Source organism: Sander lucioperca, chromosome 11, assembly GCF_008315115.2.
Source record: "Sander lucioperca isolate FBNREF2018 chromosome 11, SLUC_FBN_1.2, whole genome shotgun sequence".
NCBI lineage: Eukaryota > Metazoa > Chordata > Actinopteri > Perciformes > Percidae > Sander > Sander lucioperca.
In genome coordinates, this window is record NC_050183.1 from 21,263,811 (window position 1) to 21,281,452 (window position 17,642).

At 36.4% G+C, this 17,642-nt stretch overlaps 1 protein-coding gene across 1 annotated transcript; it reads right to left on the reverse strand.

The window, feature by feature from the left end:
* Window positions 1-4,008: 4,008 nt before the first annotated feature.
* Window positions 4,009-16,636, reverse strand: mpl (MPL proto-oncogene, thrombopoietin receptor). Its single transcript, XM_031284029.2, has 12 exons — window positions 16,330-16,636; window positions 15,790-15,910; window positions 15,196-15,365; window positions 13,976-14,133; window positions 11,572-11,716; window positions 11,335-11,449; window positions 10,812-10,981; window positions 7,302-7,444; window positions 6,477-6,636; window positions 6,065-6,146; window positions 5,672-5,759; window positions 4,009-5,343 (listed from the first exon to the last, which is right to left on the reverse strand). The coding sequence occupies exons 1-12, from the start codon at window positions 16,439-16,441 to the stop codon at window positions 4,879-4,881; spliced, it is 1,929 nt and encodes a 642-aa protein (XP_031139889.1). The 5' UTR covers window positions 16,442-16,636; the 3' UTR covers window positions 4,009-4,878.
* Between the last annotated feature and the right edge of the window lie 1,006 nt (window positions 16,637-17,642).

A 17,642-nucleotide genomic window follows, 5' to 3' on the forward strand; every position in this document is an offset into this window, starting at 1 on the left:
CAACACTTAAATTACATTCTTAAAAAGTGTGTGAATAATTCAGTTGAAATTAAACACAATTAGTGTTAGGTTATTGTTGTCACTGTAAGAATTAGGATATTACTTGAAATTAGTCTTACTTTGCTCTAGATTTGGATATATTCTAACATTTTCTAAGCTGAATACAAGGCAAAAGAACAAGCTAGCCAGTTAGAAAATGGGTCATAAATTCTCCCCATGTTAAGCCATATATTGTTTACTACTACATGTCTATTTGTTGAATGTATAGCGAGTTAACACCTACCGAAGTCAAATTCCTTTTGTATTTGGCCAATAAAACTGATTCTGATATGTTTTTGACAGTATTTGCAACTATTTACAAACTATTACAATTTGAATTAATCCGATCCCAGATCAGAAGAGTAGTAGACTATGTGCAATGTTGAGCCCCCCCCCCCCTTTGAACCTGCAGAGCCCCTTACTTGTAGACCAATCCTTTTTTTTTTTTTTTTTTTGATATTCACAACCCTTTAAGAGAACCACACAGAACAGAGCACTGGACCAACAAAACCAGATGGATCTGTCTGATGAATTGTTTTTGTTGTCATTGAAAAGTACAGTCTTACCAACATTACACTGCAGATTTATGAATTACATAACTAACAGACGTCTCCAGTGGAACATGTTTACAGTTGTTTTATACTGTTTACGTGCACCATTTTTACTGTGATTTAATTGGGTGTATGTTTGGTTATATAATGCAATTGGGAGTTTGTAATTATTAGTTTTTCGCAATTTTTTGCAAGATGGAGAAAATAAATCCTGCTATTGCTGTAATATGACAATAGTTAAATTACTGCTGTTTTTTTGTTTGTTTGTTTTTTTACAGTTGGTGCTGAGTAAATTTCACAACCGTACAGTATTTCAAAACCACAAACAATTCTGTATTTTATAAAATGCATGGCCATGTATCTATTAGGTTGTTTTAATTTCTCATATTGAAAATACAGTTCTTGAAAAGCCTTCTGGAGATATGAGCTTTCTGTATGATCACAGTGTTATGAGGATTTTATGATTGATCTGCCACTGAGGCTTGAGGGTCTCTTACTTTTCATGACTATTTTTGACTAATCATCGGTATCGATAGTATGGTCCTGGAGATGATTTTTGCCAGATGTCAATAAGTGCCACCAGCTAGAGAAGCTAATAGTAGCCTGTTAATTTATTAAGGACAATATGCTGCCATTTTGTTAAGCAAATTGGCATCCCTCCTGGTGAGCCTTTGTTCAGATTCACACGGGGATGCAAATTTACTAATGTGTGCCAACCATGCAGAGAACAGATAAATGTCTGTCTGTGTGGGAAATGTATGTTTTCATTATTATAAGATTAACTAAGCTTTCATTTATTCCAACATAACACCTCTGCTCCTCTTAATGTACACTGTCTGTTTAAACCAATGACTTCTCTCCTGCTAAATGATTCTGAAGGCACTGTAGTTTTCTCACTCCATTGGTGCTGCCTCTGTTGTTGATTACACTGGTTCTTTTTTTTCCTGTCTGGCAGTTTTTACTCGAAAAGTGACTCAGAGCATGCTGTGAAACTGTTCCATTAAATCCAATAGCACCAAATGTGACTGCAGTGAGAGAGTTTGCACTCTGCATGCAGAACAAGCTTACTGTTTGGTGTGTTTCCATGTGGGTTCACCATGATAGCTGCAAACAGGAGTTTAAAGGATGTTGATGAGCTCTGTTTTGGTGGCCTTATCTCTGTTGATGCTGAATTCATGTTTGAGGACTGTAGATATGACAACATAGTGTATGTAAACATGTATACTGTACTTACACTAAATACTGTACACGTTAAAGCCCATCACATGTGAAACCATGTATTTTCTCAACGTGATTGTAAGTGAAAGTTAAGGAAATGACATCAGGAGGTGATTCAATCTCCCTCTGTTGACGTTTGTGTATGGGCAAGTGGGCAGTGATGAAACATGGAAAGAATTCCTATTGGGAGGAGAGGCTTGTACACCAGTAAACACTGACTCTCTTAAACTTTCTCTGTCTTTCTGTCTCACTCTGAACACTCACGCTCTCCCACCCTCTGCTATTGCTTCATAGACGATCTGGGCTAATTTATGGCCATGATATCATACAGTCTGGCGAACACTATAGATGTGATGGACTGCCGTTAAACTGTGACAGTAGTAGTATATTTTACAGAGGCGGCTGGCTGGATGCAGGGTGATAGCATAGTTGCAGAGCATCCAGTTCTGATTCTCATGCACTTACTTCTGAAGGCTAAGCCAGGCAGGACCAGTCATACACAGTCTGATTAGTATAATGTCAACCAGGGTTCAAAATTAGCACCATTTACCAGCCAAATGCAGGGAAAATATGCAAGTGGCTGGTAGATTTGCTTCACTCACCAGCCAAAAAAACAACTGTAATCTATAGGGTTGGGCGTTGTTTTGATTTGAACAATTCTGATTCCAATTATAATTCTTCCTTTTCGATTCCGGTTCTTATCAATTCTAGATTCCGATTCTTTGAGGGGTGGAGCTGAAACGGGTCACATGCTTATTTCACAGATAAGAGGATAAGAGGAAAACTTTATTTCAATTCAGTGGTGATTTACAGTTTTATTGGGTCTTTTTAACGTTAAATAAAGCCACAGCGCTTACTGTTCTCCTGCTGCAACACAACAAGCGCCTGGAAGTACGGTGGCCGCTATGGAAATCAAAACTTGCGCGTGTAAAATTTGGAACCAATGCTTAGATTCGAACCAAATTTTCCAAACTATTCCAATAAAAAAACAATTCCATTGAAATTGTAATTTTTGAAACGATTCCAAGTTGGAACAGGTACATTATGCCCAATCCTAGCAAAGAGTATAGAAGTACCAAGAGGTGAAACTCAATAGAATGTTGTGTTGCGTTCAGTCCAAGATGGCGGAGCTGCACTCTTTAGAACGTTCCATTGCAAGCTGCAGCTCGGTCATGGATGCGTTAAGTTCTAAAGAGTGCAGCTCCGCCAACGCAACACAACGTTCTATTGAATTTCGCCTCTTGGTACTTCTATACTGTTTGATCCTAGTAATATATTGAGTGGCTGGTAAAATTTGAACAATCACTAGCCATTTGGCTGGTAGATAGGAAAGTTAATTTTGAACCCTGAGTGTCAACCATTAGATCTTGTATTGCTCCAAATCACCCATTGGTTGTACAGCTCTGGGGCACTATAGCCTTTTCCTATTGCTGATTTAAAATCAAAACATTTAATACATTTTGGGCTCTTTGCTGGCAAGGCTGTCTGTGAGTAACTGCTCCTAAAAAGGTAGGCTGACTTTGTGATCCTCTTACTAATCCCCTCACTCATCACAGTAGTCATCATGTGTTTGCCCTTGTTCCAACTGAGGTCTCTTAAATTTCATACACGTGAGTAATAATTATTTGAGTCATAAATTGAGCCTTTCGTCTACTTTGTGTAATAAATTAACCTTGCATTCAGCTGTGTTGTGTTTCTTTTTGGTTTTTTAATTCATTTTAAAGCTAGCCCCAGTTGTGGATGTTAACTTACCTGTCATGTCATGATTATTAATTTCATTTTAATTAATTTTTGTTTAACAGCTTTTGACATTATATTTACAGGTATAACCCTCAGGGACAGTGTTGGTGCAGATCATATGGCTTTATCAGGTGAAATGAAATACAAAGCTGAATCTGGGCCATTTTCAGTGGTGTAGAATATCTGGCTTTGCCTCAGTAAGGACCCGCTGTGACAACACAGACAACCCCTCTCTGCCCGTTGATCTCTGCCACCATCTAGTGACACCAAAAATGTAAGACAGACTAAAATGAGGTTTGTATCTAGCGCTTAACAGAGCAGTTGCTATTCGGTTGGAGGCAAGAAAAGCTGCTGTCCAGCAAGCTGCCAGAGTCAGTTAAGAATGCTCTCAAGTGTCTCCTATAATAGTTGTAGTATGCACCCATGAATGTCCAAATGGTGCCTTCACAGAAAATGCAAATAGAAGAAAAACAGCTTTTAATGTTTATTGCCAGAAATACAAACCCACAAGTTAAAATGTAATGAATAATGAACTAAAAGCTGTTGCTCATGGAAAATTCTTTCGTCATCATCATCTCCAACAATGTCAGCCTCCTCAAACTCAAGTGGATTTCTGAGGAACCATTTAAACTCGTTAAGAAATCCAGATGAAATATTTACAGTATAAATGAGTATTAAACAAACAATTGCAATGAAAAAGATCTGACATAAACAATCCCAATGGTTATTCAAATGCAGAATAGAAGAATAGTATGGAAATTACAAATACATTACAAATACAAAATTGAGTCATGTAGACTATTAGACAAAGTTGCATTCAAATGCTAAATTGAAAAAAAAATGTACAAACTCAAAACTGTCATCTTGTGTAATAGTTCCAATTCCTCATGGCAACTTTTTTTCCTTTCACTTTTTCTCACATTGTTCTTCAGAAAATATCTTGTGATCTACTGTTCCCTCTAGTGGACATATAAAGACACAGCAGTATTATATACAATTACAAATATAAACACATTGTATAATATAATAAGTCATATAAATGTTATACTCTTGTTTACAAATGTTGATTTGTCCACTTAGATAGTTTATGTTCAAATTTGTGGTGCACTCGTGGCATTTCAGCTCCAAAGGACTGTGGATTGACAGAAATGATGAGAAAGACAATGCCATGATCAGAACTAACCCCCATTATACTGTGAATACATGGTAACATGTATTTGTTAAGATTCAACAACAGGGTGAATTAACCCTTGAGTTCTTATTTCAATAAGAAAGTGCATACATCTAATCTGCACCAGTGGAAACAAAGTACACTTGTTATACTGTACATTTAGATACAGGGGAAATTAGTATAGAGGTTGCCTGGCCCCCTTGTAACAGGGACCTTGCAGTGAAATCTGTCTGCAGGCTCAGCCAGAGGCAAGTAGGAATCGTTAAGGAAGTCACTGCCTAAGCAGGGTGGGGTACAGACTGAGCCATCAGTGCAGGAGCCGTGACATGTTTGGACAAGCGCATCACTCTCCCCCTGGCCTCCTTTCTCTCCAACCTCCTTGTAGACATACTTGTTTCCTTTTGGGCAAAGAATGACACTGTCTTTGTTCAGAGTCACATAGTCTGGAAAGACTTTAGTCCCACAGCTTCCATCTACCTGTTCTCTGTGGCGTCTTTCTGGTGACAGAAGCTGGGTGGATCCCTCTGATGGCTTCCCCAATCCTGAAACCTCATCTTCAGACAATATCTCCACCACGGATGAAGTAGTTTCTTCAGGGCACTGCTTTGCTGTTATCGGAGGATTCTGTAGTGTGAGCACAGAGTGGTTGATTTTTAACACACTGGAACTGACTGTAAACTACACTACCACTCTGAATGTATTTTGTCTTACTTGTGTTTAACCTATTTCCTGTTTGATATTTAAATCTATACATTTATAAATATAATCTATATTTATCTGTATTAGTTATATTGCATCTATTTGGCTCATATCAGTTATTGTTCCACTGGGGAAATAACTGTTTCACCACAGTATAAGTTTTGTGTAATGGGATGCCATCTATTTGTGTGTAATGTAGGCTAATGGTGCATGTATGATGTATCATGCTAAATTCTGTGGATAAATAATTTACCCATCTCGGCCCGTTGATCTCAGTCAGAAAACCTTGTAGGACTTTATCAAGGTTGGGCACTGGCGGCCAAAAATACAGCTTGAGCTTACTATAAAAACACACAAAATGACAGATATGAAAATAGTCTTCAAACAATGTGGAATATCATTCGAGGAATTGGTTAAACTTTTGGGATACTAAGAGTCAGTGATTTAAAATTATTTTTAAAATAGAAAACATTTTGTGTGAAAATGTGTTAGGAGTGATTGTACAGTACAAATTTGTGTCAATTTAAAAAGAAATGGAGGGAGTTATCACATATTTTCACATGATGAGTATTTTAAGGGTTTCTTTTTTTCTGTATGTAATCCTAAAAATTGGCTGATTACAAACTGAATGAGTTGGAAAACCCACCTGAGGTACGTTGGAAACAAGCAGATGAGGATGATGGCAATTATCAGCATCGAGACAGGGATACACACCCAGAGCAATGTGCCTGTAAAGGTAATTTAATGGTAGGTTTTAATGGTTTCATTAAATAGAGTAACAAAGAACTGCATTTAATTGGTCTATAATGTTCATATTTAATATATCAAGGCAAACAGTGCATTTTATATACTTCTACTACTATTGTTATCACACAATTAAATTTAGATAAACTGTTCGTTAAAGTTCTTACAAAATTACAGACTAAGAATCTGCTGTTGTATTGCATTTAGTGAAATTTTGCAACGTTTTGGTTGGGATTTTTATACAAACCAATGGGGATTACTAAATAAATAGGTGTGATTTACACTGACTTCTGTCAGTCTCAGTGGGAGCTTACCTATGTCAGTGGGGTTGGTACCAGTCAGCACATCTGACCAGTCACTCCAGTGACCTGAGTAAATGGACCCAGTAGGTTTAGCTCTGACTTTAACATTGTACCAGCTACCTGCTGGAACGTCTAGACATGTGTGTGTCTCAGGACCCATTAGGGACACCGTCTGGGGACAGAAAGGTTGATTTGACATCTAATCTTAAGAACATTAAATGACAGTCTTAGTGATGATGTACTTCTCCTGTGTTCTCTCATCGTAGTTTTTAAATTTCCATTGAACTATATTCAAACTATACCGCAAACTGCTTTTTAATGCAATTGTTTTCCATTCCCTGAATACTGTTGCCTTTGCACAAATATATTTTGCAAATCCTCATGTTTTTTTCAAATTACGTTATCTTGCTAAACCCAGTGCTAAACCAATATAATGGATCATGTTACTAATTTTTTACTTTTAATTTGTCACTGTGTAGAATTGAATATTCCCTTTCTTTGTGTCTGCTGGTGGTAATATCAAGAATGTGATACTCTGCTGTAGCATAACCACCCATAGCCATCTTTATACCACCAAAATGTATGCCATTATAAAGATTCTATATATACTATATTTACATAAAATTGTAAACACACTACAAGTTTACTAATGCAAAAAAAGGGAATCTGAAATGTATGAGGTAACACAAAAAGAATTGGAATGGAATGCAAAATGTTTTTTAGAGCGATCACAAAGTGTTTCAGAAACAAAAAGTCCTAACATGGCCCCAGGGTATCTTAACCATAAAAAAATAAACAAAGAAAAAAACAATTATGTGGCTGTAAATTACATCTTACCATCCACGCTTCAGCCCCTCTGATCTGGTAGCTGACTTCATACTGCAGGTGAGCGGACAGAGACAGAAGAGGAGCTTTCCATTTCAAGCAGAACTTGTCTTTCTCCAGTGCTCCTCTCAAATGACATGGTGGGGGCGTTTTGACTAATAACACAAAGCACAAACAATTTGTCAGTAGAAAAAGTCACAAAACTACACTTCCTCTGAGGCCTGATGGAATAAGGTAAGATGTAAAAATAGAGGTGGCATTACTACTAGATACTTAGCCTCTGGCTACTACAGTAACTGTAAAATGTACACAAGTAATGTAGGTAAGCTAGAGAGATTAGCCACATAGATCTATAGCTGTCTAGGTGAACTAACTTTTTTAAGAATACCATGTTCATGACTCATGTTCATGTGTCAATGAAAATGGTATATTAAATATTGCTTTAGCTATCAGAACAAATCAACAAGTTAAAGAACTAGAAAATGCATTTCTGGAAGAAAAAGCTTGTGGATGCTGAAAAGCTAAATTGCTGAAGCTAAACTAGATAAAAGGTTTTATTTAGTACAAACTTAAATACAAAATGTTGAATAATATCAATAATGTATCAAACAAAAGTGAAATATTTAAGTTTTTAAAGAAAAGTCAAAGTATAGCATGACGAAAAGTCATAGTATAGCATGTCAAAAAGTCATAGTATGTACAGTACGTCAAAAAAGTCATATTATAGCATGTCGAAAAAAATGATTTAAAAGTCATAGTATAGTTTATCGAAAAAAAGTCATAGTATAGTATGTTGAGTGTCATAGTCATAGTCGGAAAAAAGTCATGGAAATTATGTAAAAAAAAATGTAGAAAAAAAGTCATAGTATACAGTATGCTGAAAAAAGTCAAAGTATAGCATGTCGAGAAAAAGTTATAAAAAAGTCATAGTATCCTATATCAGAAAAAAAAATCCAAAGTGATGAAAGAGTCATATTATAGAATATTGAAAAAAAGTCAAAGTATAGTATGTCAAAAAAAGTAATGAAAAAGTCATGGTATGGTTTGTCAAAAAAAGTCATGAAAAACACAGTATAGTAGGCTATGTGGAAAAAGTCAAAGCATAGTATCTCGAAAAGTCATATAAAAGGCATAGTATAGCATGTCGAAAAAAGTATTTAAAAAGTCATAGTATAGTAGGTTGGAAAAAAGTCATTAAAAAAAGTCATGATATAGTATGTCAAAAAAGTGATAAAAAAAAGTCATGGTATAGTATGTCGAAAAAAGTAATTAACAAGTCATAGTAATTAACAAGTCATAGTATAGTATGTCGGAAAAAAGTCATAAACAAAAGTCATGGTATAGTATGTTGAAAAAAGTCATGAAAAATACATAGTTTAGTATATAAAAAAAGTGATAAAAAAATCATAGTATAGTATGTCAAAAAAGTGATAAAAAAGTCATGGTATAGTATATTGAAAAAAGTAATTAAAAAAGTAATAGTATATTATGTCATAAAAAGTCATAGAAAAAGTCATGTTGAGAAAAAGTCATAAAAAAGTCATAGTATAGTATGTCGGAAAAAAAGTCATTAAAAAGTCATAGTAAATTTTGTCAAAAAAAAGTGATAAAAAAAGTCATAGTATAGAACATTAAAAAAAATCAAAGTATAATATGTCAAAAAAGTGATTAAAAAGTCATAGTATAGTATGTCAGAAAAAAGTGATAAAAAAAGTCATGAATGAAGAGTGTAGTAGGCTATGTGGAAAAAAAGTCAAAGTATGGTATGTCGAAAAGTGATAAAAAAGTAATAGTGTAGTATGTTGGAAAAAAGTCATAAAAAGTCATAGTAAATTAAGTCCAAAAAGGTGATAAAAAAAAGTCATAGTATAGAATACTGAAAAAAGTCATAGTATAGTATGTCTAAAAATGTGATTAAAAAAGTCATAGTATAGTATGTTGAAAAAAGTGATAAAGATCTCATGGTATAGTATGTTGAAAAAAGTGATAAAAAAGTCTTACTAGTATTTAAAAAATAGTCATGGTTATAGTATGTTGAAAAAAAGTGATAAAAAAGTCATAGTATAGTATTTAAAAAAAAGTCATATAGTACGTCAAAGAAAGTCTAGAAGAATATGCAAACTCCATGCAAAAAGGCACAGCCTAAACTGGGAATCGAAGGTCAGAGTCTACAGTCCCTACTTGCCGGTGCTAGCTAAAGCAGTGCTATCCAGCAAGCCACTGTGCCACCAAAGATAGTGTTCAAAACAGTCATAGCATAGTATGTAAAAAAAAAAACATTAAAAAGTCATAATATGGTATGTCAACAAAAGTCAAAGTATAGTATGTCTTGTTGAAGAAGTCCTGCACACTGTCCGTTACACATGCAAATACTTTATTTCACATAAAATCCTTTGTGCGTCTTCATTGGAAAATTCCAAAGTGGTTGCACGATCTTTCGAAAAAGTCATATAAAAGTCATAATAGTGTATATAAAAAAAAAAATTATAGTATAGTATGTCAAAAATAGTCATAGTATGGTATGTTGAAAAAAAGTCTCAAAAAAGTCACAGTATTGTATGTAAAAGAAAATGTTATGAATTAGTATTCATTCTGGTAATCGAACCTGAGTCAGAGTCTGCATTGCCTACTTGCTGGTGGTAGTTGGAGCAGTGCTTCCTACTGAGCCACTGTGCCACCTAAGAATATGTCGAAAACAGTCATAGCATAGTATGTAGAAAAAAGAAATATAATGATCCCACCGTAAGTACCATAAAGCATTTGCGAACATATTGATATATAATTTGTGTGGCTAAAGTTAAAAAATGTGGGCATATCAGCGTTTTGAACAACTGGTACTCTGTGGTATCATCCAGAAATGGCGGTGGATGTTTAACAGGGGCTGTCAATGAAGGAATGCTTGTGGCTCTTGTCATTTGGAGGCTCATTGAGCCAAATGTATAAGTCATATTGCTTAAATGAGCACATTGGCTGAAAGTAGACAAGTACATCTACGTGTTGACGTGTGTAATTGTGACCGTGAGAGCAAGTTAAAGAGAAAGACAATGTTCTCTCTCCTCTGCAATGTAACTGTGACTTCACCACCACTGTGCACTAAACTTAAACTGTAAAATATATCAAAAAATGTAATCATTTTCTAATAGCTGGAGGTTTTGTGAATAGTTTAAAGTTTGACTGACATCTGTAAGTAAAGTATGTGGGAGGAGTAGCATTTAGAAGTGGAAATCCTGAAGAGGATATAAAGATTGCTCCATTGACTTTCAATGTAAAAAGGAAAAAGCTTAATATTTTAAAAACTATAAATGGTGGAGAAAATTGAATACAAGCACAAAAGTCCTTAAAGAGCTGAACATTTTCATATTTGAATGTTTTTTGTAGCTGAAAGTACACAAAAGTAGCGACAGAAATTGTACGGAAGAATCAGATAACATTACTGAATTACTGATTACTGAATCAGCATTCACACAAATACAGACAGCACATCCAAAAGCAACAAAGAAAGGAGGAGCAAAAATTAGTTACTGCTGTTGTTGAGAGTGAACTCCTGAGTGTAGAAGGTTCTGCCGAGTGGAGCTGAAGTGCTGCTGAGCTTGACCCTGACTTTTCTGGACTTGTCTCCACGGAAATGGCACAGTTCAGTCAAATCCCTGTCAGCGAGACACTCGGTCCATTCTGTCCAGCCCAAAGCTTCACTGTAATATCATCACAGCCAAACAAAGTACATTGCAGTTGTGTGTTTAGGGGGTATAACCCAAAGAACCAAACATGTTTTTTTCTCACTGTTTTTGTCAGTATACAATGTGAAATGAAAGGAATAATGAACAAAAGAAGAGATGGTAAACATAATAGCTAGCAACATTATATCTTTGTTGCTTAAAGTAATGTTACGTGTACAGGTATTTACTGTGAAGGATGTCATCAAAAACAACTTGGTATTCACCTAAAAGTAAACATAACTGTTACATTAAACGTTACATTAGCATAGAGGGATCTGAGGGCTTTAATTCATCAATGATGGAATGTATTAATGTAGTAAGTGATGTACCTGAAACCCATTTTGTGGAAAAGTTTGTACTCATTCTCTTTACTATATCTGTTTCCATTCCACTGACAACTGATATTTTGGAGGTCAGATGTGTAGCACTTTAGTGAAATGTCATCTGAAAAAAAAAAGAATATCTCCTTCAAGTATTGCATCTGTGACAGAAAGGGTCATGGGATGAGATGCTGTGCTGTAGATAACAATTGTATCCATTCACACCCTTTTCTCATTTAGACACACCTGCACTTTGGGGGACCATAGCTCGCACAGGGTGTGACCAGCTGCTCCAGTGTCCTGCATTTGGATTTAAGGCACATTTAACAGTAACCTTGACCTCAACCTCCTCCCCTGGTACCAGAGAGTCTAGTATGTCTCTCTCCTTTGCCTGTAGAAATCACAAACATCATAGATTTTACAATATTATTCCTAAAACTTTTTTCACCAAGTGTACTGACCAATTCAGGCCTACATTTGAAGGACGGTCATGAATGCTACTCAATGAACAGAAATCACAAAGAATATAGGCTTAGACAAATACAAATACACAGTCAGTGATGTTTGATTAATCAACTAATGAATTTTACTTCATAACTGACACATTAATGCAGCACCAAAACAAATAAAGTCAGTAAAAGATTATGACTCATAGATATAACAGATTATCTCAATCAATAATACTGTTAGTTAAATAATTAGGGCCCGAAAGCCCTATTGAAACTGAAGGAATTCTTATTGTTATTATTCCTTCGTCCGGCTAATTAATTGCCTTTTTGAGGGGCTTAACATACTCAAAATCTCACCAAAATTGGCGGTTGCATCAATTCTGGTGAAAATTTAAGTATTTTAAGGGTTTCGGGAATAGGCGCACAAAAATGAGCCCCTGCAGTACGTTTAACATAGACTCACGAAACTTGGTACACATATGTAGCATGTCAAGACATACAAAAAAACGTCATTGCAGCCATACCCTAAACCCAACAAGAAGTCCGCCATTTTGAATTGAAAGTTCCAAATTAGTGCAATTTTGGCCATTTCCAAGTGTCGTACTTTAACAAACTCCTCCTAGATTTCATCCAATCAACTTCAAATTTGGTCTGTGCCATCTTAAGACGTTAAAGATGAAAAGTTATTAAAAGAAAAACTTTTCGTCGTAGGGCATGGCTGTGGCGGGGCGGCCATTTTGTTCGTTTCGCCATCGAAACAGGAAGTGGGTGTAACTTCAGTGTACATTGTCCAATTGGCTTGAAACTTTCCAGGATTCATAAGAGTCCAACCCTGACAACATCTACATGCCAATTTTGGCTCAAAGTCATAGCGCCCCCTAGTGGCAACAGGAAGTAGGCCTAAAAGTCAAGGTGCTAGACTTTAACAAACTCCTCCTAAAGGTTTTATCCGATGGACTTCAAATTTGGTCTGTACCATCTCAACACCTTAAAGATGAAAAGTTATTAAAAGAAAAACTTTTCGTCGAACAGTGTGGGCGTGGCGTGGCGTGGCAGCCATTTTGAGTGTTAAGCGATGAACGAGAAAGTGGCTGTAACTACAGTGTACATTGTCATATCTACTTGAAATTTCCCACAATCAACAAGAGTCCAGGCCTGAGGACATATACAGGCCAATATTGACTTTTGGTCATAGTGCCCCCCGCTGGCAACAGGAAATCAGCCTTATATGACAAACATCATCTGATTTACATGAAACTTAGAATGTGTGGTCTACTTGTGATACTAAGCCAGCCCCTATACTTTGACCCCGCCCATGTACTCACGCCACACCCCATTGTATGGCTTTTGAACCGTTTAAGGTAGAGTCTTGTGTGATGTATCACTGAACTCAGCAGAGAGTTCCTTTTTGATTAGTGATGGTTTTCCCGCCCCCTATGCGTTAGCCACGCCCCTTTTCATAACTAATTACCAGTTTAATGTAGAGTCTTGTGTGAGGTACCATTGAACTCAGCAGAGAGTAGCCTTTTCATTGGTGACGATTTGCCCCGCCACATATGCTTGAGCCACGCCCCCTTTAATAACTAATGACCCGTTTCTTATACACTATTGTGTGAGGTATCATTGAACTCAACAGAGAGTTCCGTTTTCATTGGTCATGGTTTGGCCCGCCCCCACGCCCCATTTCACAGCTAATGAACTGTATGATGTAGAGTCTTGTGTGAGGTATCATTGAACTCAGCAGGGAGTTCCCTTTTCATTGATGACGATTTGCTGTTTCTGAGTGCCGTGCAAATGCACGGTCGCAAGGAGCGGCGTCTGCCAGTAACCCTGACGCGTGCAGAGGTGCGAGGGCCTGTCCAATGCTGTTTGCAGCTTTAATTTAAATTAAATCTCAAAACAAATGTTTTATACTTTATGATATAACAGAGCAAAGCTCTATTTAGTTTACAACCAATCAGTTGATAAAATACATGTATTTTACCCTTTTTTTGTGTTTAAGTTAGCTACTCAGAAGTTAATGTAAATTTTGTTTTAATTTCTTTTAGCAACAACAAAAATAAAAATACTAACTTGCATGCTGGGCATACCAGTACTTAAATTATATAAAACCTGCATTTATGGTCACAGTCAGTATGATTTCAAAAGTATTTTAGAAACATAATCTAATGGATTTATTGAAGAGTTGTGTGTATGTGTACCTCTTTTATCTTCTCTCCCAGCCTCTTGGAAAAGTATTGAATCCTGTACATCACATTATCTTTCCAGTTTTTCAAAACATTTGTGTACCATGAAACCTGCAGCTGTCCTGCTTGGCCATTTTGGTGTAAAGACACACTGAAGGGGGGATCCAGGAGAACTAGAGACAAAAAGGTGATAAAATAGGTAGAACATATTACACAATCCATTGAAAACAATTTACTGGTGTTTAGGCAACATATTAGCAGACTGTGTTGCCAGAAAACCTTAGCAAAGACTCAAGACACACTGGAGGGACTAAAGTCTACCCCTGCTTGGACCCACCTGGCAGTGGTGTAGTCTATGTGATACGCAGGTATACGCAGTATACCCACTAAGAAAGCTCCAGGATTTCCATATACCCACTTAAAATTGCCCAATGACACACAACAACATACTTCTCATTATATTTTTGATATATTTTGAATTGTCATTTGTGTTTATTTTCTTCACATAGGCTAAATAAAGGTATTTCCACCGTAAATTGGTGCATTAAACTATCCAAATACAGGAAATGAAGTCATTGATGCTTAAAACTTCCCTGGGGGAGGACACGTCATGTTGGCTGCTTTCCATTTATCTAAAATATGTCTCATCCTTGGACAGTTGGTCCTCCAAACCAGGATGCAAGAGACAGATGCATGATGGAAAAATTGTATTCACTCAATGGAAACTCCTCGCTAACTGACATGAGCCTGCATTTAAAACACCAAAACAATTACAATTGGTCTGTAAAAGGCTACGGGTACTGTAACTCTGCTCTTTTGAGGGAAGACTGGGAATATAATTTTTGGACCCCATTTATTTTCTTGAATGATGCGCTTGGGAAAAAAAAGAAGATTAAACAATAGCAAGCCTTTTAATACAGTAAAGTTTAAAAAAAGTAAAAAAAAATTTTAATAAGTCATTCATCATTCGAATTACATACTTTTGTGAATTTGGAGGATGTAGAGGAGACTTCTTTTGAGAGGAACTCTCCTCTCACGATACAGGATAATCCTCAATAGACATTACTGTATGTACAGTTGATTTGAATTGCCTTTTTGGCCAAGAAGCACTACTCATATGCTTAGAATGTTTATGCATATGGCTTCATGTGTTTTTTTTTCCTCCAACAAGTGATATATCTATTTCCATTCTTTTTATGTTTAGGAAGTAAATGTTGTAAAATGAAATGTCTTACAGTGGTCCTCCACAGAGACAGTCCGATTGTAGAGGCTGGTGTTGGTTTTGGGCTCAACAACTTCCAGGTGTATAGCCACAAACGAAAACACATCTGACTCAGGAAATGAGCAGATGTGGAGGAAAGTTCCCTCTTCTGTTCCCTGGACAGACATTTCACACATTTTCTTTCTGGGCAGGGTTGATAAGAATAAGTGACAAACAGTAGACATGGTGGTATTTATTAATCAATCAATCAATCAACAACCATTTGTGCAGTTCAAATAGTTTTACATGTGACTAACAAAGGACGTGTGTAAGTTCAAATGTAAACAAAGACATTTAAAAAGGAAAAATCAAGTAATTATATCATTCAAAGTGAAAAAAATATAATAAAAAGAATACAAGAGTATGGTTGATATGGGTTTAGACCTGTATTCTTGTGGAATACAAGGTAGAGAAGCCAATGACTATTGGACACCTAAAGTTCACACTAATACAACATAAGAACAACATATAACATTAAATAAATGGTAGAATATCAAAAGTATGAAAAACGTTTTGTTAGAGGTTCCTTAGTATATAAAACAAAATAGATTTACTGTTTATAACATACCTGTCAAAACTGTAAAGTAAATCGTAAGTCCCGTTGTCTGCAGTCTCAAAGAAGCAGGTGAAATCCTCTTCTGTTCGGGTGAAACATTTAGGATCCTGTTCATCCTTTAAGAGCAAAACATCTGCTCCAGAAATAACAAACATAATACATGAGCGCTCCTGCAATAAAACATGTTCCCCAAAGTTAAACATGATGGCATTTCTTAATGAAAGCAAGATGTTCATCATATTGTGGCAACAAGTTGTCTTACAGTAAGATATTTAGTTGTCACCTTGTGGGAACAAGACCCATTTATTGGCATGCAGATCTTCTACCTTCTACCTACAATGTATTACTTGTTCCCAAAAATTAACATCTTGTTCTCACTTAGAAAAAGCAACATATTTTGGGACTTTTGGGGCTATGTGTCATATAGTTAACAGACAATATTTTCAGTGGAAACAAACAGCAAATGAAAAAATGCAGCTGATAATTGGACTGAATAAAAACAGATTCAGATTGTATTCAATGGTACAAAAATAAACGATATATAAGCACTACCTTCCCTTGACAGATGATTGACTGTTCCATCCTTGCAATGTATCCCAGGCACAAAGCCCACTTGTATCCACAAGATAATAAAGAGTATCTCCCACCTGCAGGGTAAATTCATGGTAGATTGAGGTATTATGTATCCTAAACCACCATGCCATTTAAACTAGCACAGCACATGCTTGTGTCTGTGCATTGTGTGTATTGTGTGTAATGTTTGTCATACATAGTTTTGACTAGGCATGTGTGGGATTGAGCAGTGCTGAGGGGTTGGCCCAATGTGAAAAGTTGTGCTTAGATCAGGAAGCGGGCTTTATGTATAGTGGAAGTTAGCACCAAAAAAGTCAGTTTGTTACAGTATTTCACAATTGCTAAGTCACATTTCTTGAAACCTTCACCCATATTCTCAAAACTTTAAACACAAAACCCAGTCTTTAAACTACATTCACAAAACCCCTGACTCTTCTGGCAAAATCAAACACTTGCCTCAAAACCATTTGATCTGTGCTCAAAATCAAACAATGCTTTCAAAGCATAAACACAGCCAGTCAATATATAAACACTCATCAGCATTCATTAGACACTACATCAAAAAATTGAGAACACAGCATCCAGGGCATGTAGTTACAGAGAAAAAATGTTTATTGCATATAGAAAATAATTTTGCCATAAATAAAAGTAAATAATTCACAACTCAGTATAGCAAATATATTGCATACTGTAAGTACTGCAAGTAATACAGTATTGAATTTCTGTATTTTCAGCATGAAAATAAAGTAAGCCCAAAGAACAAAGACAACTCTAAATGAAAAGCGTATTACACAAAATATTGTGCAATTGCAAAATCAAAGTCAATGAGAGAATCATTCTGCCTCAGCATCCCGTCTTTGTGCTGGGTCCGGCCAGAGGACTTCGTCCACATCACATGCAACGTTGTCCCTTCCTATAGGCAACGGGGGAAGAACCCTCTCGTGTGCCGGATCCAGCCTTGACAACACTCCACACCTATGTCACCACAGGCCAATTCCATTGCCTGTAAAATATTTACCCTTGTATATGGGTTACGGTCATAGACCTTCCATCGCCACGCAGAGAAAAACTCTTCTGTTGGGTTGAGGAAAGGGCTGTATGGTGAAAGGCAAACATTCACGAATCGCTGGTTGATGTTGAACCACTCACATATTCGGACACCAAGGTGAAAGCTGACATTGTCCCAAACCACAACATAGACAGGATGCACTGCCTGCTGATGATCCTGCTGCTCACGTTCAAACAAAACATCCCGAAGACAACCCAGAAATGTAAGAAGATGGTCAGTGTTA